The following is a 26,593-nucleotide window of genomic DNA, read 5'->3' as shown; positions in this document are numbered from 1 at the left end:
TTGTCTGTTTGTTTTGTCTTATTAGTTTCACCTGTGTTCTGTTGTATGGCTTAATGAGCTTCCCTATTTTAAGCACGTGTACCCGCCCTTGTTTTGTGCGGGATTGTCTTCATGTTACGTGTGTGCGTTTTAGGTAGAGGTGATTATATTTTCTGGACTTGGCACCCTGTGTTTTTGGGTAGCGCCCTGTGTTGTTGGGCTTGTCATTTTTGTGTGCCGTATTAAAGAGCACTTTTCCCCAGTGGAACTCTCTGCGCCTGATTCCTTCACCCACCTAGTCTCGCGTGACATATCCGTCAAGACACCAATTTAGACTTTACTGTGAAATGCTTTACTTACACGCCCTTAACCAACCGTGCAGTTCAAGAAGAAGAAAACGTTTACAAAGTAGACTAAAATAAAAAATTATAAAAATAAAAAAATTATAAAAAGTAACACAATGAGAAAAACAATAACGAGGGCACCGGTACCGAGTCAGTGTGGAGACTATATACAGGGGGCACCGGTACAGTCACGAGAATCTTCAATCCCAATGAGGATAACTAAACAATTATTTAAGCTTTGACCAATCCCCGAGATTTGTAAGACCCTGGGTTTAATAATAATTAGGCAAAGACTCTGCAAAAGGTCCGTAAGGTTTATTTATTAACGTTCTGAATAAGTCAAAAATGTAAAGACATGTCATTTTATAACTCCCGGCCCCAACTACTTACACGCACATACACACACACAAACAGTAGGTGGGATGTATCTTTCCCCCACGTCCACATTCCTCATTTATCACTACCAAGCTGGCAGTTCCATGCCATTCCCTCCCTCCCTAGATTAGAGGGACCTTGACAAGGTCTCTTTCCTGTCGTAAGTTTTTCAAAGATCCAACCAGGTCAGGTCATGCATAGTTTAATTGTCCTCTGTATTTTCTTAGTCACACACACACACATTTCTCTCCCTTACTTGTCTCGACCAAACCTTATTGGACTTAAGTTTATCACTCTAATTATTCATTATACATGTTACATAATCTAATAATGACTAATAGATATGTTTGTCTAATTATTCATGTTACATAATCTAATAATTACATTTCAGGGTGGAATTCTTTAGTCATTGCCTTAAACATAAATTCCCTTATCAATTGGACTGCTAAGGACTGGGGTAAAGTCATTTTCTCTGATGAATCCCCTTTCCGATTGTTTGGGGCATCCAGAAAAAATCTTGTCTGGAGAAGATAAGGTGAGCGCTACCGTCAGTCCTGTGTCATGCCAACAGTAAAGCATCCTGAGACCATTCATGTGTGGGGTTGCTTCTCAGCCAAGGGAGTGGGCCCACTCACAATTTTTCCTAAGAGCACAGCCATGAATAAAGAATGGTACCAACACATCCTCCTAGAGCAACTTCTCCCAACCATCCAGGAACAGTTTGGGGACGAACAATGCCTTTTCCGGCATGATGGAGCACCTTGCCATAAAGCAAAAGTGATAACTAATTGGCTTGGTGAACAAAACATCAATGTTTTGGGCCCATGGCCAGAAACTCCCCAGACCTTAATCCCATTGAGTACTTGTGGTCAATCCTCAAGAGGCGCATGGACAAACAAAACCCCACAAATTCTGACAAACTCCAAGCATTGATTATGCAAGAATGGGCTGCCATCAGTCAGGTCGTGGCCCAGAAGTTAATTGACAGCATGCCTTGGCGGATTGCAGAAGTCTTGAAAAAGAAGGGTCAACACTGCAAATATTGACTCTTTGCATCAACTTCATGTAATTGTCAATAAAAGCCTTTGACACTTATGAAATGGTTGTAATTATACTTCAGTATTCCATAGTAACATCTGACAAAAATATCTAAAGACACTAAAGCAGCAAACTTTGTGGAAATTAATATTTGTGTCATTCTCAAGACTTTTGGCCACAACTGTACATCTACATGATGTATTGTTACACCATGTAGGAGCAGTATAGACCTAGTCTGACCATTATATACATCTATATGATGTATTGTTACACCATGTAGGAGCAGCATAGACCTAGTCTGTTCATTATATACATCTACATGATGTATTGTTACACCAACAAAAAAAGGGAAATTATATTATTTTATACTGATACAATTGCTCAGAGAAAGAGATTTAGTTTAACATGTAATTCTCAAAAGTTAGGGGTCTGAATTATTGGCACCCTTGTTTTCAATACTCCAGCACCCTCCCCTTGAGAGGATAACTATACTGACATGTTTTATGAGATTAGAGAACACATTGGGTGGGATCTTAGACCATTCCTCCATACAGAATCTCTGGTTTATTTTGTCTGCACTTGTGGACTGCCCTGTTCATTTCAAACCACAGGTTTTCAATGGGGTTCAAGTCTGAAGACTGAGATTGCCATTGAAAATGTTGATTTTGTGCCCAATTAACAATTTCTTTGTGAATGTTGATGTGTCTTGCTGGAAGATCCACTTATGGCCAAGTTTCAGCCTCCTAGCAGAGAGTTAACCAGATTTTGGTAACCTGGTAGTGGGTAAAGTTCATTTATCTATTTTATACATACATTTTTGCTCATCTTTATCAAGGGTATCAATAACTAGGTGCTTATTTTGATATCTAGTTATTTGACTGAATCACAAATACAGATGTGGAGTAGATGTAGAGTTTGTTTTAATTTCTCATAACTAATCAAACAATACTTGTTGCTCTTTGTACGTGTAGATATAATATTCATATTTAATAGAGAGAAAAATAACGTTACCCTAAACTGCTTTATAATATTATAATTCAATGAAGAAAAAAAAAGTGTTCCTTCCAGACAGCAGATGGCGATATGTTTCTTTCAGGAGATGTTTCTAGTGTGACGTATAATCTAGTGGACGGAACGCTTCTTCAACAACTGCAGCCACCTCGGTAGCTCGCTAGTCAACAAAGTCGGAACAGTCAAGTTCTTTAGACAATTTCGTGGTTCACTTGCCACAATGATTTAAACATACTTATGTGGAAACAACTAGCTACCCCATTTAATTTAATATTTAAGTTGTAAGTCAACTAGCTGGCTGGTTAAGGTAGCACTAGTCTAGTCGCTAATGCTAACTAGCTAACATCCCCGAACATGAGTTCACTAAACTACTCTCCTCCTGCTAAAGAAAAGAGGATCTGCTGGACGGAGAAAGAAGTTCTCGTGAAAGAGGAGGAAGAAGAAGAGGCTGTTACAATACAAAAACAAGTAGAGGGTGAGGCTGTTACAGTGAAAGAAGAAGAGAAAGACGTTACAGAGAAAGACGCCTTCAGAGTGAAAGAGGAGGAGGAGGATGTTGCTTTGAAAGAAAAGGAGGAAGATACAGTTTTTGGAATGGAGGATGAAGTGAAAGAAGATGAAGACGTTTTTGGAATGAAGGATGAAGAGGGGGAGATTACTGTCACATTAGAGGAGGACGAAGAAGAGAAGACTGGAGATCTGATTTACACCAGTAAATACAGTGAGTACTATCTTATAAAACAGGGACACAAACTCTGCAGTTGTTGAACTAATGTGTGATTTTTAAAGGGGCATTCCACACTTGAATATGTTTTTGTACTGTCGAAATTGTTCATGACGTCGTCCAGTGATTTTTAACTTTTCCTGTTGAAAAGTGATATATAAAGTAAAATAAACAGTAAAGTATAAACACACTAAAGGGAAACAAATAAATGTTTTGAGCAAAATAGTGTTTTTTTTAGACAACTGCAAACTTGAAGGAGTGAGTGATGTCATATTAAGGCCTTCAAGGAGTTGGCTTAATGGGAAATCGTGATGTCATCCAATAGGCGACAGATCTTAATGTGAATATTTATTATTCTTTTTAAAATCCTAGCTGTTCTGTCAAGTTGGTTGTTGATCGTTACTAGAAAGCTATTTTCAAGTCTTGCCATAGACTTTCAAGACGATTTATGTCCAAACTGTAACTGGTTTAGCTTATTGTCCTGTTAGTACAGTTTTATTTGTATGCAGATCTCTGAAAAGCACTCTACCTACGTAACATTTAGTGTCTCCTTATGTTAAGCTGGTAAAACAGTTTTCATGGCCACAGAAATCCTAAATAATTTCAGAGTTCGCAAAATTAAATGGTTCTAACCGAGAGTCACCGTAACTGTATTCACAACACCCAAATGGATACTGTCATCAACGCGGGTCTTCAATAATTAGACATTCTTAATACTGTAGCTACAGTGGGGAGTATTTGATACACTGCCGATTTTGCAGGTTTTCCTACTTACAAAGCATGTAGAGGTCTGTAATTGTTATCATAGGCACACTTCAGCTGTGAGAGACAGAATCTAAAACAAAAATCCAGAAAATCACATGGTATGATTTTTAAGTAATTAATTTGCATTTTATTGCATGACATAAGTATTTGATCACCTACGAACCAGTAGGAATTCCGGCTCTCACAGACCTGTTAGTCTTTCTTTAAGAAGCCCTCCTGTTCTCCACTCATTACCTGTATTAACTGCACCTGTTTGAACTCTTTACCTGTATAAAAGACACCTGTCCACACACTCAATCAAACAGACTCCAACCTCTCCACAATGGCCAAGACCAGAGAGCTGTGTAAGGACATCAGGGTTAAAATTGTAGACCTACACAAGGATGGGATGGGCTACGGGACAATAGGCAAGCAGCTTGGTGAGAAGGCAACAACTGTTGGCGCAATTATTAGAAAATGGAAGAAGTTCAAGATGGCGGTCAATCACCCACGGTCTGAGGCTCCATGCAAGATCTCACCTCGTGGGGCATCAATGATCATGAGGAAGGTGAGGGATCAGCCCAGAACTACACGACAGGACCTGGTCATTGACCTGAAGAGAGCTGGGACCACAGTCTCAAAGAAATCCATTAGTAACACACTACGCCGTCATGGATTAAAATCCTGCAGCACAAGCAAGGTCCCCCTGCTCAAGCCAGCGCATGTCCAGGCCCGTCTGTAGTTTGCCAATGACTATCTGGATGAATGGGAGAAGGTCATGTGGTCTGATGAGACAAAAATTGAGCTTTTTGGTCTAAACTCCACTCGCCGTGTTTGGAGGAAGAAGAAGGATGAGTACAACCCCAAGAACACCATCCCAACCGTGAAGCATGGAGGTGGAAATATCATTCTTTGTGGATGCTTTTCTGCAAAGGGTACAGGACGACTGCACTGTATTGAGGGGAGGATGGATGGGGCCATGTATCGTGAGATCTTGGCCTACAACCTCCTTCCCTCAGTAAGAGCATTGAAGATGGGTCGTGGCTGGGTCTTCCAGCATGACAACGACCCAAAACACACAGCTCGGGCAACTACGGAATAGCTCCGTAAGAAGCATCTCAAGGTCCTAGAGTGGCCTAGCCAGTCTCCAGACCTGAACCCAATAGAACATCTTTGGAGAGAGCTGAAAGTCCGTATTGTCCATTGACAGCCTAGAACCTGAAGGATCTGGAGAAGGTCTGTATGGAGGAGTGGGCCAAAATCCCTGCTGCAGTGTGTGCGAACCTGGTCAAGAACTACAGGAAACGTATGATCTCTGTAATTGCAAACTGTACCAATTATTAAGTTCTGCTTTTCTGATGTACCAAATACTTATGTCATGCAATAAAATGCAAATTAATTACTTAAAAATTATGCAATGTGATTTTCTGGATTTTTGTTTTAGATTCCGTCTCTCACAGTTGAAGTGTACCTATGATGAAAATTACAGACCTCTACATGCTTTGTAAGTAGGAAAATCTGCACAATTGGCAGTGTATCAAATACTTGTTCGCCCCACTGTATTTAGCTATCACATGTTCAACTATAATCAGCTGATCCAGGAAATCATTTTCTGAATGCCAGTTGAATGACAAACATCATGACACGGAACAACAACCAAAGTGCTTCTTCATTCATTACTCTGGTAAAGACAGTTATGCCGTGCTCCATGTTGGATCCAACATCCCTAACAAATTGATGTTTATAACGTGTTATTGTCTGCTTGATTTACAGTAGGGTCTCGTTAGTCTGTTTGGACACGGAGATACTTAGCTCATAATGTGTAGAGAACTGTTCCTTGATGTATAGGCTATATTTATTTAATTTTTATTTGACCTTTATTTAACCAGGTAAGCTAGTTGAGAACAAGTTCTCATTTACAACTGCGACCTGGCCAAGATAAAGGAAAGCAGTGCAACAGAAACAACAACACAGAGTTACACATGGAATTAACAAGTGTACAGTCAATAACACAATATAAAAGAAAGAAAGTCTAAATACAGTGTGTGCAAATTGCATGAGGATGTATGGCAATAAATAGGCCATAGTAGCAAAGTAATTACAATTTAGCAGATTACCACTGGAGTGATACATGAGCAGATGATGATGAGCAGATGATGGTGTGTAAGTAGTGCTACTCGTGTGCAAAAGAGCAGCAAAGTAAATAAAAACAATATGGGGATGAGGTAGGTAGATTGGGTGGGCTATTTACAGATGGACTATGTACAGCTGCAGTGATCGGTTAGCTTCTCAGATAGCGGATGTTTAAAGTTAGTGAGGGAAATGTAAGTCTCCAGGACTATAGAACCACACACAGCTATTTTCCTTAATTCAGGACATTTAGAATGACAACACATTACAGAGTAGCCTAGTGGGATTATTCACAAAAGTATCTGGTGATCAGGTTATGAAATGTCATGACAAGACATTTTAGTTTCCATGTTTCACCTGAAATATTAAATGATTTATAGTTCTGTTGTTAGGTGAAGTTATGGTCCAATTTGGCAAACACTTAGTGGACAAACCCTTATGGTCAGGCTTTTGGCAAAGCTAGCCAAATTGCATTTTAAGTGTTTAAAAAAGAAGAAGTATAAAGCAGTTGATTTGCAACAATAACACAAACATTATATTAAGCAGGACATTCAAACGAGCCTTACAATTCTAATCCAAAAGTAATGTGAAATGCTCTCATAAGCAACCTGGAAATGGAGGCCTATTTTGCTGTCTGCCTATGTTAACTCCAGTGAGTTTTCCCCCACGGTGGTGAATTAGTGAATAGACACAGAGCTTAATGTGAGCTTACTTGAGTAGCACTCCTGATCTTGCGATGATAGTGAGCTGTAGTATTCAGAATACATTGTGGAAACAAAAAAAAAAAGTCTTTGCTCAACATTTTTGCTCCATGCAGATATACTACATCCGTAACTAGTGGTTTCCTCATCACCAGACATACTACATCCATAACTAGTGGTTTCCTCATTACTAGATATACTACATCTATAACTAGTGGTTTCCTCATTACCAGATATACTACATCCATAACTAGTGGTTTCCTCATTACCATGGACGAGTTTCTGCAATCAAATTGTGTGCGCATCGCCCCTGTGCCGCAATTTTACCCAACACAGAAAGGGGCCTGTATTGGAGACCAAAAGTAATCTGGCACACTGCTTAGGATTTAAAAAACTTTATCTTATTTCTGGTTACTGCTAATGTGAAAACAAGACTAAATATAACTATTGTTGCTATCTTGACAGTCTTGTCAAATAATTTAACAGACGTCAATTGTTGTACAGCTTCATGGGTATGCTCTGGGCATCATCTTTTACCTCAAATAAACAATGGATTTCTGCTGTTGTGGGACTTTATCCATCTGTCTGACTTTGTCATTCACACAGGAGAGAGTCGGGACTATCATGGATCCTCTGGAGATCCTCAACAATATCATGATGCTGATGAGGCAGAGAGTCTCTCCAGATCAGAACTCCGCAAGAAACACCAGCAGAGATTTATAGGGAAGAAATCTCACTGCTGCTCTGACTGTGGGAAAAGATTCAACTCTTCATCAGACCTTAAAATACATCAACGAATTCACACTGGAGAAAAACCTTATGGCTGTGATCACTGTGGGAAGAGTTTTACTACGTCTAGCTATGTAACTATACACCAGAGAACACACACAGGAGAGAAACCATATGTATGTAGTCAATGTGGGAAGAGTTTTATACGGCTACAAACCCTGAAAGCACACCATAGAATACATACTGGAGAAAAACCTTTTGGCTGTGATCACTGTGAGAAGAGTTTTTCTACATCTAGCTATCAAATTATACACCAGAGAACACACACAGGAGAGAAACCATATAGCTGTAGTCAATGTGGGAAGTGTTTTACTCACATCAAAAGCCTGATAGTACACCAGCGGACACACACAGGAGAGAAACCTTATAGCTGTAATCAATGTGGGAAGAGTTTTTCCACATCTAGCTATGTAACTATACACCAGAGAACACACACCGGAGAGAAACCTTATAGCTGTAATCAATGTGGGAAGAGTTTTACTCAGCTAAACAGCCTGATAGTACACCAGCGGACACACACTGGAGAGAAACCTTTTAACTGTGATCAATGTGGGAAGAGTTTTGCTACATCTAGCTGTCTGGCGACACACCAGAGAACACACACAGGAGAGAAATCTCTTAGCTGTAATCAATGTGGGAAGAGATACTCTGATAAAAGATCTCTGATTAAACATCAGAAAATACATGGAGTTGTTTCATGATATCAATGAAATTATGTCTCAATGTAGAACCTAAACGTTTGCCCCCTGTTCTATTGATTTCAGCATGATATGGATATTAGCCTCGGGACAAATCCAGGCTCTGAATTGATAAAGTACTATTTATAAGCTTTAACAAAAACTGACTAACAAAAAATTAGTTGTGTTACACTTACCATTTTGGTGACCCACTTGAATTAAAATGCAACACTTCAAAATGTAGCGAGCTGTTTTCTACAAATTGTCCTCTAACCAGGGATGTACACATTATTCTCAGATTCCATGTGTTTTTTTAGCTCTTAACTCATCGATATCATGTTGAAATCAATTATGACTGATGCATCACTCCAAAATGTAGCTGACTGTCTTATGCAGGTTGTCCTTTAACCAGTGAGGTGAAAGATTTCTCCTTCCATTAGTTTTTTTAGTTGTGTTAATTTCAACATTAGGTACAACCTGATTTCCCCCCTAATTGATATCAGTGATTTATTGCTACTTGTCAAAACAACAGTGTTTCTGGTGCTTGTGCAGTTAAACAAAAAAAGTAAGATGATTATTGTGGCAGATGTTTGTGTATATAGCACATGTTATGTTTTCAATATATCACAAACTGTTTCTACATATTGGTTATTGATTTGGACATGTTAAAACTGTGTTTTGTCATTGGGGCTGTCCCACCTAGCAAAATATAATTGAAAAGATGTTGAAAGAAGACCAATCGGTTGAAAGATGTATTTTCTGGTTGTTTTTTCAATTACTTGAAAACAACTTAAATTCAACGTACTTGCAGTCTATACACATGGACGCAGTATAATACGTCTATAATCAATTGTATTAACTATCTTACGTCACTCCAGTATTTCTTAACAATATTCAAGTGCTAATTGACTTCATTCCACATCTGAAGAAGCATGACTCAAATCACCTCATATTTCAAACATTCAGCCTGACAAAAGATACGTTTTATTATTCCATGCCTCACCATTAAGTTAATTATTGCCAATACATATTAACAAAGGGGTGTACATTCAGTTTTGATATTTCATATTTACAATTTAATAATCAATCATTTATGCAATCAACTGACCATTTTTGGGTACAATTATATTGACATTGTTGCCCTACTTTTATAATATCGGGGTTCATTCTCACATGTGGTTGCTGATTGTCTAAAGGGTGGGCAGTCAAAAAGGTTTGTGTTTTGCGTTTAGCCATTGCGTTGCCATGGATCCCAATTGATTTTGACTGCACGTTATTTTGACAGAGTTCTAGAAGCTAGTGAGTTTTAGGAAGATGAGAGTTCTAGAAGCTAGTGAGTTTTAGGAAGATGAGAGTTCTAGAAGCTAGTGAGTTTTAGGAACACGAGAGTTCTAGAAGCTAGTGAGTTTTAGGAAGACGAGAGTTCTAGAAGCTAGTGAGTTTTAGGAACACGAGAGTTCTAGAAGCTAGTGAGTTTTTCAAAACTTGTGAGTTTTAGAAAGAAAAAGGAGAAAAAATATAATATAATAAAAATATATTTAAAATGTGTTTTTGCTTGTTTTTAATTGTTGCCTTCCAGTAGACACCATGTTTATATTGGTGAAGCATTGTAGTTGATTATAATGTGAAATGGAAGTTGTTTTCTGGTGGTGGTGAGCAAACATGTCCAACAAAAATATAGGATATATTTGTTGTCTTAAGGGGGCGAAGGTGTTACAGGCTTTGGTTTTTCCATTTATGTTTTGAGGTTGGACTTTAGCACATAGGAAAGGGGTATACCTAGTCAGTTGTACAACTAAATGCATTCAACTGAAATGTGTCTTCGGTGCACTGATTGGTGTCACCTAGTTAGTCAGTATGTGTTACACCTGTGCTGGTCCAGGTTCTATGTAAGAGTGTCTGGCCCAGTGCTCCAGTTGTCTTGATAGAAGTGGAGAGGCAACATCTTTAGTTGCGCTACCTTTTTGGTTTGCATCCTGTCTTTAAGTGTGGTGTGGGTTTTTCTTTTGTATCCCTCTTCTTGGGCAGATTTAGCTGGTGTCGTGGTGGGTGTCTTTTAGGTCCCAGTTGTTGTTACTAGTCAACTTTCAGTGGACACCCCCATAGTGTCTTTCAGAACCCCTCGAAAAACCCCACCTGTTTAGTTGTGGTTGTTAGTGACTCTTTGTTAGTTCCCTTTTCTGTTTGAGCAACGTTTTATGGGGAACGTAAAAACAAACAATGTAGTAAAACAAGCTTATATTTTGGGTTGGATATTGCATCATTTTTTTAGTTTTTTTGAATCAATGGCATTTCCTTCGAATGTTCATTAGTCTTTCAGTTGTTAGTCTTCTGTTTTTTTATCCTCATGTGTACTAAATATTGTTTATTTTCATTGTTTTTCTCCTGTGAAGTCATCGCGTTCCATCCATGTCTGAAATGTGCTGTATAAATAAAGCTTGATTTGAACAAACAAATGAACCCAATGACTGACCAATGAACAAATATGTGTAAAAGCAACACATTTCTTGGTCCATCTTAATATGAAAAACGATCACTTTTCAAGCCTGCTGAAGGCGTGGTGGAGTGGTAAACACCACCCCCGGCTCTACCAGGGGCTTGAGGTGGTCTCCCACAGCTCTGCTTATGTCATGTTCTGTGGTCTTGCTGTTCCATTTCTTGACTGCCCCTGAAACACAGAAACACATTTAGTCATATTATATAAATCATTTAGGGCCGGTTTCACATACAAGGCTTAAGCTTAGTCCCAGGCCAAAATGCTCGTTTGAGCTGTCTTAACTCAAAGCAACTTGCACAGACTTACCTTAAAATAGTGGTATATGTTGCCTGTTCTGGACTAAACATAGCCGATTGCAAGTGGGCAGATTAGAGCTACTTTAGGTCTAAATGGAAGTTTAAATTAATCTTTCAAAGAGGCAGGTTTAACTTCTGCTTCGCTCTGTTTGTGAGGGAGCAAGGACTATTTGGAATATCTAAATGAAGGCCAACATGCACTACAGAGTCCAGCCAGACCAGTACTTGTGGATAGGAGTAATCCATTAAATTACTTTGAGACCACTTTCGTATGTACAAAGAAAATGCATTGGAGATATCTCTGCTTGAGCCTAGACTTTCCTCTCTGTCTCAAAGAGGAAGGCCTTTACCCAATTCTCTCAAAGTTCTGATCACTTTGAGGTTTTTGGCATCTGGAATCTTTTATCGTGAAACTGGCTATTTGTGTGGTGCCAGTGAAGCAACTGTGTGTTTAATCGTTCACAAAGTCTGCAGGGCCATTTGTGATCTGAGGAGTATTTACATCAAGTTTCCTGATGCTGCTGGCCAAGCCAACTATAAGTGCAATTCTATGAATATGGGCAGTTCCCAGGAGTGATTGGCTGGTTAGATGGATGTCATGTTCCCATCAAGTGTCCATCAACTCCTGATGCTGAGGAACACCGCAACCATAACAACTGGTTTTCCGTCAACTGATGCTGAGGAGTACCGTAAACATAACAACTGGTTTACCATCAACTCCTGATGCCGAGGAGTACCGTAACCATAACAACTGGTTTTCCATCAACTCCTGACGCTAGCGAGTAACGTAACCATAACAACTGGTTTTCCATCAACTCCTGATGCTGAGGAGTACCGTAACCATAACAACTGGTTTTCCATCAACTCCTGATGCTGAGGAGTACCGTAACCATAATAACTGGTTTTCCATCAACTCCTGATGCTGAGGAGTACCGTAACCATAACAACTGGTTTTCCATCAACTGCTGATGCTGATGAGTACCGTAACCATAACAACTGGTTTTCCATCAACTCCTGATGCTGATGAGTACCGTAACCATAACAACAGGTTTTCCATCAACTCCTGATGCTGAGGAGTACCGTAACCATAATAACTGGTTTTCCATCAACTCCTGATGCTGAGGAGTACCGTAACCATAACAACTGGTTTTCCATCAACTGCTGATGCTGATGAGTACCGTAACCATAACAACTGGTTTTCCATCAACTCCTGATGCTGAGGAGTACCGTAACCATAATAACTGGTTTTCCATCAACTCCTGATGCTGAGGAGTACCGTAACCATAACAACTGGTTTTCCATCAACTGCTGATGCTGATGAGTACCGTAACCATAACAACTGGTTTTCCATCAACTCCTGATGCTGATGAGTACCGTAACCATAACAACAGGTTTTCCATCAACTCCTGATGCTGAGGAGTACCGTAACCATAATAACTGGTTTTCCATCAACTCCTGATGCTGAGGAGTACCGTAACCATAACAACTGGTTTTCCATCAACTGCTGATGCTGATGAGTACCGTAACCATAACAACTGGTTTTCCATCAACTCCTGATGCTGAGGAGTACCGTAACCATAATAACTGGTTTTCCATCAACTCCTGATGCTGAGGAGTACCGTAACCATAACAACTGGTTTTCCATCAATGTTCAGGGTGGATGCACTCCTCATTTAGAGTTGTCAAACATTGTTGCCCGTTGGAAAGGTGCAACTCAGGATGGAAGCATTTCCCTCAACTCTTCTTTGGTCTCAGTTTCAGAGAGGACAACATAGTGGACTACTACTTGGTGACAGTGGATATTAGGGTGAGAAACATGGTCTACTAATAGTTACTACATAGTAACATGGTCTACTAATAGTTACTATATAGTAACATGGTCTGCTAATAGTTACTACATAGCAACATGGTCTACTAATAGTTACTATATATTAATATGGTCTACTAATAGTTACTACATAGCAACATGGTCTACTAATAGTTACTATATATTAATATGGTCTACTAATAGTTACTACATAGAAACATGGTCTACTAATAGTTACTATATAGTAACATGGTCTACTAATAGTTACTACATAGTAACATGGTCTACTAATAGTTACTACATAGTAACATGGTCTACTAATAGTTACTATATATTAATATGGTCTACTAATAGTTACTACATAGCAACATGGTCTACTAATAGTTACTACATAGTAATCTGGTCAGAGTAACTTTTTATTCACTCTAGACATAAATCCCACAACAGCTGAGCAGCAAAGATACAACAGAGCTCATATCCACACGAGAGGGATGGTCGAGCGTATGTTTGGAGTATGGAAAAATAGATGTGCCCATGACTGAGGCAGATGTACCCATGACTGAGGCAGATGTGTCCATGACTGGGGCAGATGTACCCATGACTGAGACAGATGTGTCCATGGCTGAGGCAGATGTACCCATGACTGAGGTAGATGTGGCTGTGGCTGAGGCAGATGTACCCATGACTGAGTCAGATGTATCTGTGGCTGAGGCAGATGTGCTCATGACTGAGGCAGATGTGTCCATGACTGAGGCAGGCGAGGACCAACGAGGACTTGCCCATGGAGTTGCTTCACATTGCAGCACTTCAGCTAGATGAGATGCATTTAAATATGGAATGTATTCATGATGGCTTATTTTTGCTTTGATAATGTTTGTTCGGTACAAAATTCCAATAGTGTGTAGCAAAATTAAACAAGTGACTAAACCAAGGCTGGTTTAAAATGTAATTTGTGGTGATTAAAATACTCTCTCTCATGAATATCCAAATGACAAAACATTTATTTTTTAACATATCATATTGTTCACCATGGCTGGTAATCACTATTGTCTCATTACTGTCTCTTTGTTGGATCATACCTCTCTCTTCCAACTTCATATCCAATTCAACCTGTAGAATTCTCATGTTCTTCCTTCAGATATTTCATTTTATGCTCATTAAATTCTCTGTTTAACTTTTCATGCATGGTCATCTTCCTTGTTCTCTGCTGAAAGGTGGTGGCAGCATCTTCTCTCAGGGATGTTATAGCAGATGTGGAGGGAACACACTCACTGTGTACTTGCTCTTATAACCTGTTCACATTACACACTCACTCTCTACTGGCTCTTCCAACCTGTTCACATTCCACCCTCACTGTGTACTGGCTCTTCCATCCTGTTCACATTACACCCTCACTGTGTACTGGCTCTTCCAACCTGTTCACATTCCACCCTCACTGTGTACTGGCTCTTCCAACCTGTTCACATTCCCTTCCTCTGGAAAAACAACATTTAGAAGCACAAATAAACTCATGGTTCTTAGAATGAAGGAGAATAAAGATTGACTCAGACAGTGGAATATATTTATCAAAGGAAGTAACCAATTTATTTTCTTTGGTATATGTACCATTTGTGCTCAGTTGAACTGTCCAAACGGTCATCGTCTCGGCATACCATCCAGAGGTCGGTCATCATCCGGAGTACCATTCAGATGTCGGTCATCATCCGGCATACCATCCAGAGGTCGGTCATCGTCCGGTGTACCATCCAGAGGTCGGTCATCGTCCGGCGTACCATCCAGAGGTCGGTCATCGTCCGGCGTACCATCCAGAGGTTTAGTTATTACAATAGGTGTCTGCTTACCTTTTTTAGTTGACCATGAGGCACACCGTCCGATGACAGAACTGGCCAATCGGCTGGCACACCAACGTCCAGCGAAGTCCTTCACCAGATCACTTCGGGGCCACCATGTTAAGGGTTGCGTTAATTCGAATCTGCTATCAGAACAAGTATGACACTGAGTCACCGATTGTATACTATGTATTTTTATTAGCTAAGCAATAAATGGTAAATGCAATTTTCGTATATACAGGTTCGCTGTAATACCACGCAGGGCAGAACAGAGAACTAACTTGTTCCTGACAAAGTTATTTTAATATACTCTGACAGAAGTAGTTCCTGCTTCCGAGCCGGCCTGTCAGAGTAGAGACTGGGCATGGTTTAAACTCACTCAGCCTATCGTTGATTGTTGGCGCACGAACTGGTCCCAGCCCCTACGCGCTTCAGCGGTCAGGCGTTGTATCTGCGTAGAATATCTATGCGCTCATACTCTCGATACTTTTATCACATACCTGGCTCCTGTTATCTAACAAAAGACTGTTTGTTCTCTACACTACGTTCTGTATGTGTCCCCCGCAACTCATTGCACAGTTCCTGTTTTTAAGTTATTCTGTATTTTTCAATCACGAGAAAGGCCCATGGCCCTGAAACTGTTGACAATGTCTCAAGTCAGCTATGTTGCATAACACATACACCTACACAAGCCAACAGCAGATAATATTCAATCACATATGATATGGTAACGGCCTATAGTGCATAACACAAACCTCACAGTTTCTGATGGGAAATACAGTTGAAACATTTGACTGATATATGTTATATTCTTAAAGAATCAATGGCTTTACAGCAGTGTTTAATTGTCGGGGGAAATGTTCAAATTTTTGGGGGGGGTTCCGGGGTCCTCCCCCTCAAAACAAAATATGTATAAGTACTGAAAAGTTTGGTTCTGGTGACTTTTTAAAAGGATAAAACTCAAATAAACCACCTAAAATATAATTTCCACCCCCAGAAATGAGCTCAACAACAAATTGGTAAAATTATTATACAGGATGCAATTTAAGGTTGAGTGCTGCAGTTATCTAAAGAAACACAACAGAGACCTTCTTTCTGAAATAAAAACTTTATCTTGACAAATTTAACATTTGACCGAACATGAATTAGAGCTCACTAATTCATGTTCATCACAAAAAAGGCCATTGGAAATCTCTTTCCAGATTATGACAAAAACCAAGTTCTGACATAGTTTACAGCCGTTGTCAGAGCACTTTATTCTTCTTGGCTTTCGGGAAAAAGATTTCCAACACCCTCCTGTATTTGAGCTCCTTGATGTGGGGACTGTTGATGGAGAGCCGCATGCAGGGGGCTAGATGCTCTCCCTACAGTCTGTTCCTCAAGTCTGTTTTGACCTGCAATAATAGAGATAATAATAAGAGAAGGGAGAGGGACAAAGAGGATCTACTTTCACCTCCGAACCTCCGGTCTAGGCTGTCCTGGAGGCCAACAAGATGAGGATAATTACAGCCATTACATTAAAAGCGAAACATACCTAGATTAAATAACATTTATGAATTGGTTTGAAACCTTTGTTTTAAACCCTTCTCAAAGTTGGTGCCTTGATGGATTTGTTAAAAATTGTTTATCATAAAACACTTCTTGACTTTCCTTGTATTTATGGCAGTGTAGTTCCCTTAAGGGTCAGTCAACTTTGGTACAACATACTATGGGGAGTTGTGACTTCGTTGAAGGATCTATTATCACACCTGAAAAGGCCAATGAAATCCTCTCCTGGCTGGAAGCCCCGCCTTCCACAGGTAATGAGCGTTAGGCTCGGATTCATTCCTTCAATTATTCCGCTCTTCACCTCGGTGTGAACAGGAACAATTCATGCTACTAAAACAAACAATTGAAACACGAGACTGTCTTATGTTGCACCAACTAAACTGACCCTTAGTGGTAGAGCGTGATCAACACCTGGACTTTGTGTGGTTCTCATAGTTTCCTAATAACAAACAATGTCCTGGCTACTATGCAATGAGCAATGAGCAATGAGTAAGATGGCTAAAAATGTGACCTAGACGATGAAGGTTAAGCCTGGTTCAGGTTAGCAACGATTCCCAAGTGAATAAAGAGATACAAGACAACAGATGTGAGTACGTCTCGGCATAATTAGGCTGCATAATTAGGCTGCCCTCGCTTGAATCTAGTCCACCCTCGGGTTCTCTTGAAAATCATGTAGCATTATTTAGGAGGCTTAGTGTTTCCTATAGTTACTTCCTCTCCTGGGTGCCGTACCTCGGAAAAGTCTTTGTTGAGGGACACGGAGATGGATTGGGTCTTTGGTCAGATCAAATGTCTTGTCTGCCTGAGTGTGGTGTGTACGGTGCCTGCCCACGCTCAACCTAGCCTTGGGGATGGGCGGTAAACCGTATTTTATTGATGCATGGACCGGTTTGGGTTTTTACTTTACCTTCTATACGGGTATTTCAATGTTTGGTTTGTTAAATGTGAATCTTATAATGTCCGTTTTTAGAGTTTAGTCCTGCATGTCACTAACCACACCAAGCCCTGCCCTCTGTCACTCAAGAAGAGAGCAGTCTACTTTGTCAGATGGATGTAACTAGGGCTGCACATTTTGGGGAATATTCAGAGCTGAAAACTTTCCGTGGTAATTGACGGGAATATATGGGAATTAACAGGAATATATGGATATTAATACCATTTAAATGTAGATGTTTTTTGCTTTGGATATATATACCATATCATACGGAGACAGAAACATGAACATTTTACCTTATCATAAGCAGACATAATTGCAAATGATTAAATCCTTCCAATATACATTTTTAAAAAACAATTTAGTTACGAATTGAACTTTAAATTAGTTGACTCTTCACATGAGATGATTACACTGAACAACAAAGGAAAGGGAATATTAAATGAACCCCAATGATCCGTCGCATCTCCCAAAAACGTTTTCAACATACATCTGTAAAATGATGGTCTAGAAACTCAAGCTTTGGTTGTCTTCCGAGTCTTCTCCCAGGACCTCCTCAATGTCCACCTCTTGAACATCAGACTCTGAGGCCTCATCTTCACTGTCACTTTCCAACCTTGTTGAGGATGTCTCATTGTCAGGCTCAAAAAGGCTCAAATATGCCTGGATGGCCACCAATTTTTCAACCCTTGTATTGGTCAGTCTGTTGCGTGCTTTGGTGTGTGTGTTCCCAAACAAGGACCAGTTGTGCTCTGAGGCGGCTGATGTTGGTGGGATTTGGAGGATGATGGAGGCAACAGGGGAAAGAGCCTCAGATGCACAAAGTCCCTTCCACCAGGTGGCTGATGAGATATGTTGGCACAACTGCCATATTGCATCTCCATCCCAAAGCCCTTGCTTGGAAGTGTACTTGGCCAGACTGCCCAGAACCTTACCCTCATCCAGGCCACGGTGGCCATGGTAGTGATGACACCATAGCTCTTGCTAGCATACTTGGGGTCCAACATGCTGCGGCGTGTCTGGGCTTCAGACAGAATCTTGAATTGCTTTATGTGTATCCCACAAAAAAGGTTCTAAGCTAACTTTTTAAATGAATGTAATCAAAATTCCCGGGCTTAATTTCCCATGGAAAATTTCCGAAAACATTCTGGAAATTTACCGGGACGTTTCTGACCCTTTGCAACCCTAGTTCTAACCGAGAGTCACATTAACTTTATTGACAACACCCAAATTGATACTGTCATTAACACGGTCCTTCAATAATTACACATTATTCTTGATACTTTAGCTGTTTAGTTAGTCACATGTTCAACTATCATCAGCTGATCCAGGAAATAATTTTCTGAGTGACAGTCAAATGACAACCATCATGACATGCAACAACAACCAAAGTGCTTCTTCAATCATTACTCTGGTAAAGACAGTTATGCCGTGCTCCACGTTGGACCCAACATCCCTTACAAATTGATGTTTATAATGTGTTATTGTCTGCTTGATTTACAGTAGGGTCTCGTTAGTCTGATTGGACACAGAGATACTTAGCTCATAGAGTGTAGAGAACTGTTCCTTGATGGATAAGCTATTGTAAAACACACAGAGCTATTTTCCCTTAATCAGGACATTTAGAATGACAACACATTACAGAGTAGCCTAGTGGGATTATTCACAAAATTATCTGGTGATCAGGTTATGAAATGTCATGACAAAGACATTTTGGTTTCCATGTTGCACCTGAAATATTAAATGATTTATAGTCCTGCTGTTAGGTGAAGTTATGGGTCCTACAGTAGGTCTATATTGCTAGGTGAAGTTATGGGTCAATTTGGCATAGACAAAGTGTACAAACACTCATTGGCTCATTGTAATCAATCAAATGTATTTATTTTACATCAGCTGATGTCACGAAGTGCTATACAGAAATCCAGCCTAAAAACTCCCTATAAAGGCAGGAACCTCGGAAGGAACCAGGCTTTGAGGTGTGGCCAGTCCTATTCTTGCTTTGCCAGGTTGAGATTATAACAGTACATGGCCAAGATGTTCAAACGTTCATAGATGACCAGCAGGGTCAAATAATAATAATATCACAGTGGTTGTAGAGGGTGCAACAGGTCAGCACCTCATTAGTAAATGTCAGTTGGCTTTTCATAGCCAAGCATTCAGAGTTAGAGACAGCAGGTGCGGTAGAGAGAGAGTTGAAAACAGCAGATCCGTGACAAGGTCCGGTGAACATGTCAGGGTTCCATAGCCGCAGGTAAAACAGTTGAAACTGGAGCAGCAGCACGACCAGGTGGACTGGGGACAGCAAGGAGTCATCAGGACAGGTCTATGTTGTTGTTAGATTAAGTTATGTGTCATGTTATTGTTAGGTAAAGTTATGGTAAAGTTATGGGTCTTACAGTAGGTTTATGTTATTGTTAGGGGAAGTTGTGGTACCTACTATAGGTCTGTAGTTAGTTGAAGTTATGGGTCCTACAGTAAGTCTATGTTGTTGTTACGTGAAGTTATGTGTCAATTTGGCATACACAAAGTGTACAAACACTCATTGTCAGGCTGATGGAAAAGCTAGCCAAAGAGCATTTTACTTGTTGAAGTATAAAGCAGTTGATTTGCGGCAATAACACAAACATTATATTAAGCAGGAGATTCAAACGAGCCTTACAATTATAATCCAAAGTTGTAATATTCAGAACACATTGTGGAAAAACCAAAACCTTCGTCCAAAACTAGCGGTTTCCGTATTAGTGTTGTCGAGGTAGGTTCCTTGTCCCTCTTTGGCTTATTGGTGAAATCAGCAGTCAGACAATATCTTCTTTAAAACCTCTTGGAACTACCGCTCCCGGATCCGGGAGAATTGTCATCAACTGACACTAATTAGCGTAACGCAACGGACAAAAAAATATTACTAGAAAATATTCATATTCATGAAATCACACGTGAAATATATTAAAACACAGCTTCGCCTTTTGTTAATCACCCTGTCATCTCAGATTTAGAAATTATGCTTTACAGCCAAAGCAAGACAAGCATTTGTGTAAGTTTATCGATCGCATAGCATTAAGCCTAGCTAGCAGCAGGCAACCTGGTCACGAAAATCAGAAAAGCAATCAATTTAAATCGTTTACCTTTGATGAGCTTCAGATGTTTTCACTCACGAGACTCCCAGTTAGATAGCAAATGTTCCTTTTTTTCCATAAAGATTATTTTTGTAGCCGAAATAGCTCCGTTTGTTATTCACGTTTGGCTGAGAAATCGACCGGAAATTGCAGTCACGACAACGCCGAAAAATATTCCAAATTAGATCCATAATATCGACAGGAACATGGCAAACGTTTTTTATAATCAATCCTCAAGGTGTTTTTCAAATATCTATTCGATAATATATCAACCGGGTCAGTTGGCTTCTTAGTAGGAGCGAGAGAAACAATGGCCGCATTTGTCTATTACGCACATATCACTGAGAGCCACCAGCTGACCCCTGACGCAATGTTGTCGCTCACGCTCATTTCTCAAAATAAAAGCCTGAAACTATGTCTTGTGACACTAGACACATTAGGGAAGCCATAGAAAAAGGAATCTGGTTGATATCCCTTTCACTGCTCAATAGGGACACATAGGAACGCAGATGTTTCTAAATAAGAGTCACTTCCTGATTGGATTTTTCTCAGGCTTTCGCCTGCAATATCAGTTATGTTATACTCACAGACAATATTTTTACAGTTTTGGAAACTTTAGAGTGTTTTCTATCCTACGCTGTCAATTATATGCATATTCTATTATCTGTTCCTGAAAAATAGCCCATTTACTTTGGGAACGTTATTCTTCCAAAAATGAACCAATCAAACCTATATTTAATGCAATTGCAGACAGAAGTTGACAACAGGAACATAACGTATGTTTCCCAGTAAGTTCTGCATCCCACCTAAGGGCACAGCTGATTTTATACATGTGATCACTCCCTGGTGGTCTGATCACCTACTTCAATGTATGTGTGTATCTGTCACGACTTCTGCCGAAGTCGTTGCCTCTCCTTGTTCGGGCGGTGCTCGGCGTTCGACGTCACCGGTCTTCTAGCCATCATTGATCCTTTTTTCATTTTCCATTGGTTTTGTCTTGTCTTCCCACACACCTGTTTTCAATCCCATTCATTACCTGTTGTGTATTTAACCCTCTGTTTCCCCTCATGTCTTTGTCAGAGATTGTTTTATTGTCAGTGTAGTGTGATTGTTGTATAGGTGCGCGTCGGGTCCTCGTACCCATGTTTGTATGTTTATGTACATTTAGTGTTATGGAGCATACTCCGTGGACTTTATTAAAATACTAAATTTTTCACTCCATTTGACTCTCCTGCGCCTGACTTCCCTGCCACCTATTACACCTACGCATGACAGTATCAATAAGCTGAGGTTACCTTATAAGACAACCTAGTACAGTAGCTTCTCTGAATTTCTTAGGATTGTCCACTGTCACACAATATCAAAATGTCAAAACCAGACAGTGGTTACTTCTCTTCATCTAGTTTCAGTCTGACTCAGACCCAGCCTGCAAGCACACTCTCACAACAGCCAGGGCTTAACCACAAAGACTAATATAGCTGCTTGTGCAACGTATAGTGGCAGTTTTTAGACACATAGCAACAGTATCTTATTATAAGGCCTGCAGCAAAACATATGGATCTTAAAGTCCCCTTAATCAATAATGGGGAGGGTCTTTGGCACCCACCCCTACATTCCCCCCTCTGAGACTAATACGTCTCACAGGTTCAATCATTATATTCTCCTCTGAAATCAAACAGAGTTGGCAAAACCCCAGGATCCATTTGATCCCAGGGATGGCCTGCTAAAGGGAGAAACAACTCCTGAGGTTCCTTGAATGGTGGTGGGGTGAGAGAGAGAGTTTTCTAAGATCAGCAATCTTATCAATTATCGCAGTCATATTCTCAGAGAAGTCAGGGAGGAGCATAACACAATTATCAGGATCAATAACACCTAGTACGTTAGTGTCCTCCTTCCTTCGCCAAAAGATAATCTAAAGCCAACTCTTGGTGGCCGACGACAGCTTTCAGATTTTGGACATCTAATGAGAGTTGGCTAAATCCTCAGATTGTTAAATTCATATGGGCCTGTAAAGAATAGGTTAAATTATTCACCCACTTTCCCAGGACAGCCACACCCCAGGAGGGTATGTTCATTGGTCATCTTGTTAACATCTCATAAGGTGTACACCCAATACCTTTGTTAAGGCTGTTGCACATTTTCATGAGGACAAGGGGCAAGCATTCCACCCAGCTCATTTTTGTGGAATGGCAGGCTTATGCCCCCCTTTGATAATTTAATTAACCCTCTCTGTAATCCCGTTACTCCACGGGTGATAGATGGACACAAACTTCTGGTCAACACCCATCATTTTGGCCACATGGCAACCATATTTCCTATGAGATGGGTCCCATTGTCTGCAGACAAACCTCAGGCACTCCGAACTAGAGGTCTACCGATTATGATTTTTCAACGCCGATACGATTATTGGAGGACCAACAAAAGCCGATACCGATTAATCTGCCTATTTATTTGTAATAATGACAATTACAACAATACTGAATGAACACTTATTTTAACTTAATATAATACATCAATACAATCAATTTAGCCTCAAATAAATAATGAAACATGTTCAATTTGGTTTAAATAATTCAAAAACACGGTGTTGGAGAAGAAAGTAAAAGTGCAATATGTGCCATGTGAAAAAGCTAATGTTTAAGTTCCTTGCTTAGAACATGAGAACATATGAAAGCTGGTGGTTTCTTTTAACATGAGTCTTCAATATTATCAGGTAAGAAGTTTTAGGTTGTAGTTAGTAGAACTATTTCTCTCTATACCATTTGTATTTCCTATACCTTTAACTATTGGATGTTCTTATAGGCACTTTAATAGTGCCAATGGTCTTTACACATTTCGCAACCGCCCAAACTGCTGCATATACCCTGACTGCTTGCAAGAGAAGTGACACAATTTCCCTAGTTAAAATAAATTAATGTTAGCAGGCAATATTAACTAAATATGCAGGTTTAAAAATATGTACTTGTGTATTGATTTTAAAGAAAGGCATTGATGTTTATGGTTAGGTACACATTGGTTCCACGACAGTGCTTTTTTCTCAATTGCGCTTGTTAAATCATCACCCGTTTGGCCAAGTAGGCTGTGATTCGATGAGAAATTAACAGGCACCGCGTCGATTATATGCAACGCAGGACACGCTAGATAAACTAGTAATATCATCAACCATGTTTAGTTAACTAGTGATTATGTTAAGATTGAGTGTTTTTTATAAGATAAGTTTAATGCTAACTAGGACCTTACCTTGGCTTCTTGCTGCACTCGCATAACAGGTAGTCAGCCTGCCACGCAGTCTCCTCGTGGAGCGCAATGTAAGCCAGGTGGTTAGAGCATTGGACTAGTAACCGGAAGGTTGCAAGATTGAATCCCTGAGCTGACAAGGTAAACATCTGTCGTTCTGCCCCTGAACAAGGCAGTTAACCCACCATTCCTAGGCCGTCATTGAAAATAATAATGTTTTCTTAACTGACTTGCCTAGTTAAATAAAGGTTTAAAAAAAAATCTGCCACAATCGGTGTCCAAAAATGCCGATTACCGATTGTTATGAAAACTTGAAATCGCTAAGATTAATCGGTCGACCTCTACTCCAAATCCGAGTATAATTTCCCTAACTAGCAATTTTGCAACTGTACACGCAACACAGTTGGTAGTGGGATGGTTCCAACCACCTGGTGAACCTGTCAATTATCACCTGGCAGTATCTCTTTCTTTCTTTTTGCTCTACCATGTCTATGAAATCCATAGCAAGGTGGACAAAAGGTCCTTTTGGAGTGGGGAACTTCCCTGGTTGCAGTGGAGTTCTATTGTCTATATTATATAACAAACATGTCATGCAACAGTAAATGAACAGGTTTTTTTAACGTGCTGATTCAGATTTTGGCAAAACCATTGGGCTGAAATCTTCTCCTCCTCCTAAATCCCCCTTTGAATGTCTCAATCCATGAGCCAATAGGCAAATAGTAGAGATCCTGGTTGATGGTAAACAGGACATGCCAGACAAAAGATGTAGCCATAAGCCAGAAGTAGGACAGAGAGCACACCCTCTCTCCCTCCACACCTGGTGATTGAGAATATCAGCCTGCTGCTGTTTCTCAAGATCAGTAGTTTCAGTAGGACAAAAATGACTAAAAATAGAATGCATGTGTGTGACAACAGGAAGCAGCCAATTTGGTCACCTCATCAGCTATGCTGTTACCAATACTAATATAATCACACCAACCCGTGTTTGCCTCAACCTTAACAATAGCCAATGTGTTAGGTTTTCACATAGCTTCAATCAACTGTTCAACATTAGGTCTGTTTTTAATAGGTGTGCCTGTGGTATTAGTAAACTATTTTGCTCTCTACACTCCACTATGCTGAGTCTGAGTAGACAGTAAGGCCTTCCCTTCCCCCAATTTACCAACTGTGTTCAGAACTAATAAATCTGCCTGTTGCTGATATGTTCTGGTAGGGGCCGTATAACCTCAATATCACCTCCCACACCTACTACAGCTAATCCTACGTGTGTATTCCCTGTGCTTTGATCTATATACGCAGAACCATCAACGAACAGCATCATGTCAGATTCAAGCAGAGGTTCATCAAATAAGTCTTTGTCCAGTACACATTCTTGGGCTGTCCTGATGTCCCTGTTATTGTTCCTTCATTGTTGATTCTGAGGAAATAACAACTGTTGGTGTTCTGATTTTCCATTGGCCATGGCTGTTCTGTCATTAACTTGTCCTCCTTGTCCATAGGGCATAAGTGGCCCCAGGGAGCATATATCAGCTCCGAGCGAGTGGTACTGTGGCTGAGTTTCCTCTTCCTCTGCCAGACCCAAAGCCCCTATTGTAACCTCTTCTGCTTTCATTTCCCCCACACTGTGAACTCGCATGCCCCAAATGCCCACAGGTCCAGCATTCAGTGTTGTTCCAGTCATGCAGGCCCACCTCCTCTTCCAGTCCATGGTTAAGGGTCACCATAAGGTTGAGTGGTGAAAAGCACATACCCTGCAGGCACCATGTTCACAGGTGTGACTGATGTGACTGTGTGGGAGCTGCAGGCTGTGGTTGTGGTGAGCCTGTAGAAACAACTTTGAGCAGCCATCATATTGTAAGTAAAACCACCACTTCCTGTCTCCATCTGTGCGACCTGGGCCTTCTTCAGTGCAGTGTCGTGTCCTCCTTTTCTTGCTCTCTGAATAGGTCACCCATGGATGGGGGCACATTTCACTTTTCTTTTGCTTCTATAGCAGTTTGTGTTTTCTACAGGCGGCCATATGTCTAGGATTTTCCAGTCTGTTCCTTTTTGTGGAGTGAGTTGGAGTGACGAGGGAAACTCCCTCCAGGAACTGTGCCTCCTTTTTTCATCAAATTCTATTGTTCTCATGCCGCTTGTTGCTGCTATTGTGTCTTCCACCTCCTTCATCGGAGTCCCCTTGAGGATAATTGTGGTAGCATCTCCATTTTCTTCTGTCAGTGGTACGAGAGGGTAGATCTGTGTATAGTCACCCGGGGGTCCTCTGGGTTGATTTTAATACGGCGGCAAATAATTGTCAAATATTTTAACAGACGTCAATTGTTGTGCAACTTCATGGCCCTGCTCTGGGAATCACCTTTTACCTCAAATAAACTGTGGATTTCTGCTGTTGTGGGCCTTTAACCATCTGTCTGACTTTGCTGTTCACACAGGAGAGAGATGTGACTATCGTGGATCCTTTGGGGAGCTTCAACCACATCATGATGCTGATAAGGCAGAGAAGAGTCTCTCCACATCAGAACACCTCAAGAAACACCAGCGGAGACACACAAGAAAGAAACCTCACTGCTGCTCTGACTGTGGGAAACGTTGCAAATATTCATCAGACCTTAAAATACAACAGCGAGTATACACAGGAGAGAATTCTTACCACTGTTCAGATTGTGGAAAAGCTTTTCAACATCACAGATTTTGAAGCTGCACCAGAGAACACACACAGGAGAGACACCTCATAGCTGTGATCAATGTGGGAAGGGTTTTACTACATCTAGCAATCTGACTATACACCAGAGAACACACACAGGAGAGAGATCATTTAGT

The 26,593-nt window shown here is 40.4% G+C and overlaps 1 protein-coding gene across 2 annotated transcripts; it reads left to right on the top strand.

Moving 5' to 3' along the window:
• The first annotated feature begins 2,867 nt into the window (after positions 1-2,867).
• Positions 2,868-26,593, top strand: LOC110521974 (zinc finger protein 664-like). Of its 2 annotated transcripts, none has more exons than XM_036975490.1 (2): positions 2,868-3,468; positions 26,206-26,593. In XM_036975490.1, exons 1-2 carry the CDS (start codon positions 3,102-3,104, stop codon positions 26,466-26,468), a joined length of 630 nt encoding a protein of 209 aa, XP_036831385.1. In that variant the 5' UTR covers positions 2,868-3,101; the 3' UTR covers positions 26,469-26,593. The 2 variants fall into 2 exon arrangements, with proteins under 2 accessions (XP_036831385.1, XP_021455671.1); XM_021599996.2 differs by lacking the exon at positions 26,206-26,593 and adding an exon at positions 7,653-10,964.

This window comes from Oncorhynchus mykiss, chromosome 4, assembly GCF_013265735.2.
Source record: "Oncorhynchus mykiss isolate Arlee chromosome 4, USDA_OmykA_1.1, whole genome shotgun sequence".
In the NCBI taxonomy this organism is placed as follows: domain Eukaryota; kingdom Metazoa; phylum Chordata; class Actinopteri; order Salmoniformes; family Salmonidae; genus Oncorhynchus; species Oncorhynchus mykiss.
The sequence above is the reverse complement of the archived record's forward strand: the minus strand, read 5'-3'. Positions and strand labels throughout refer to the sequence as shown.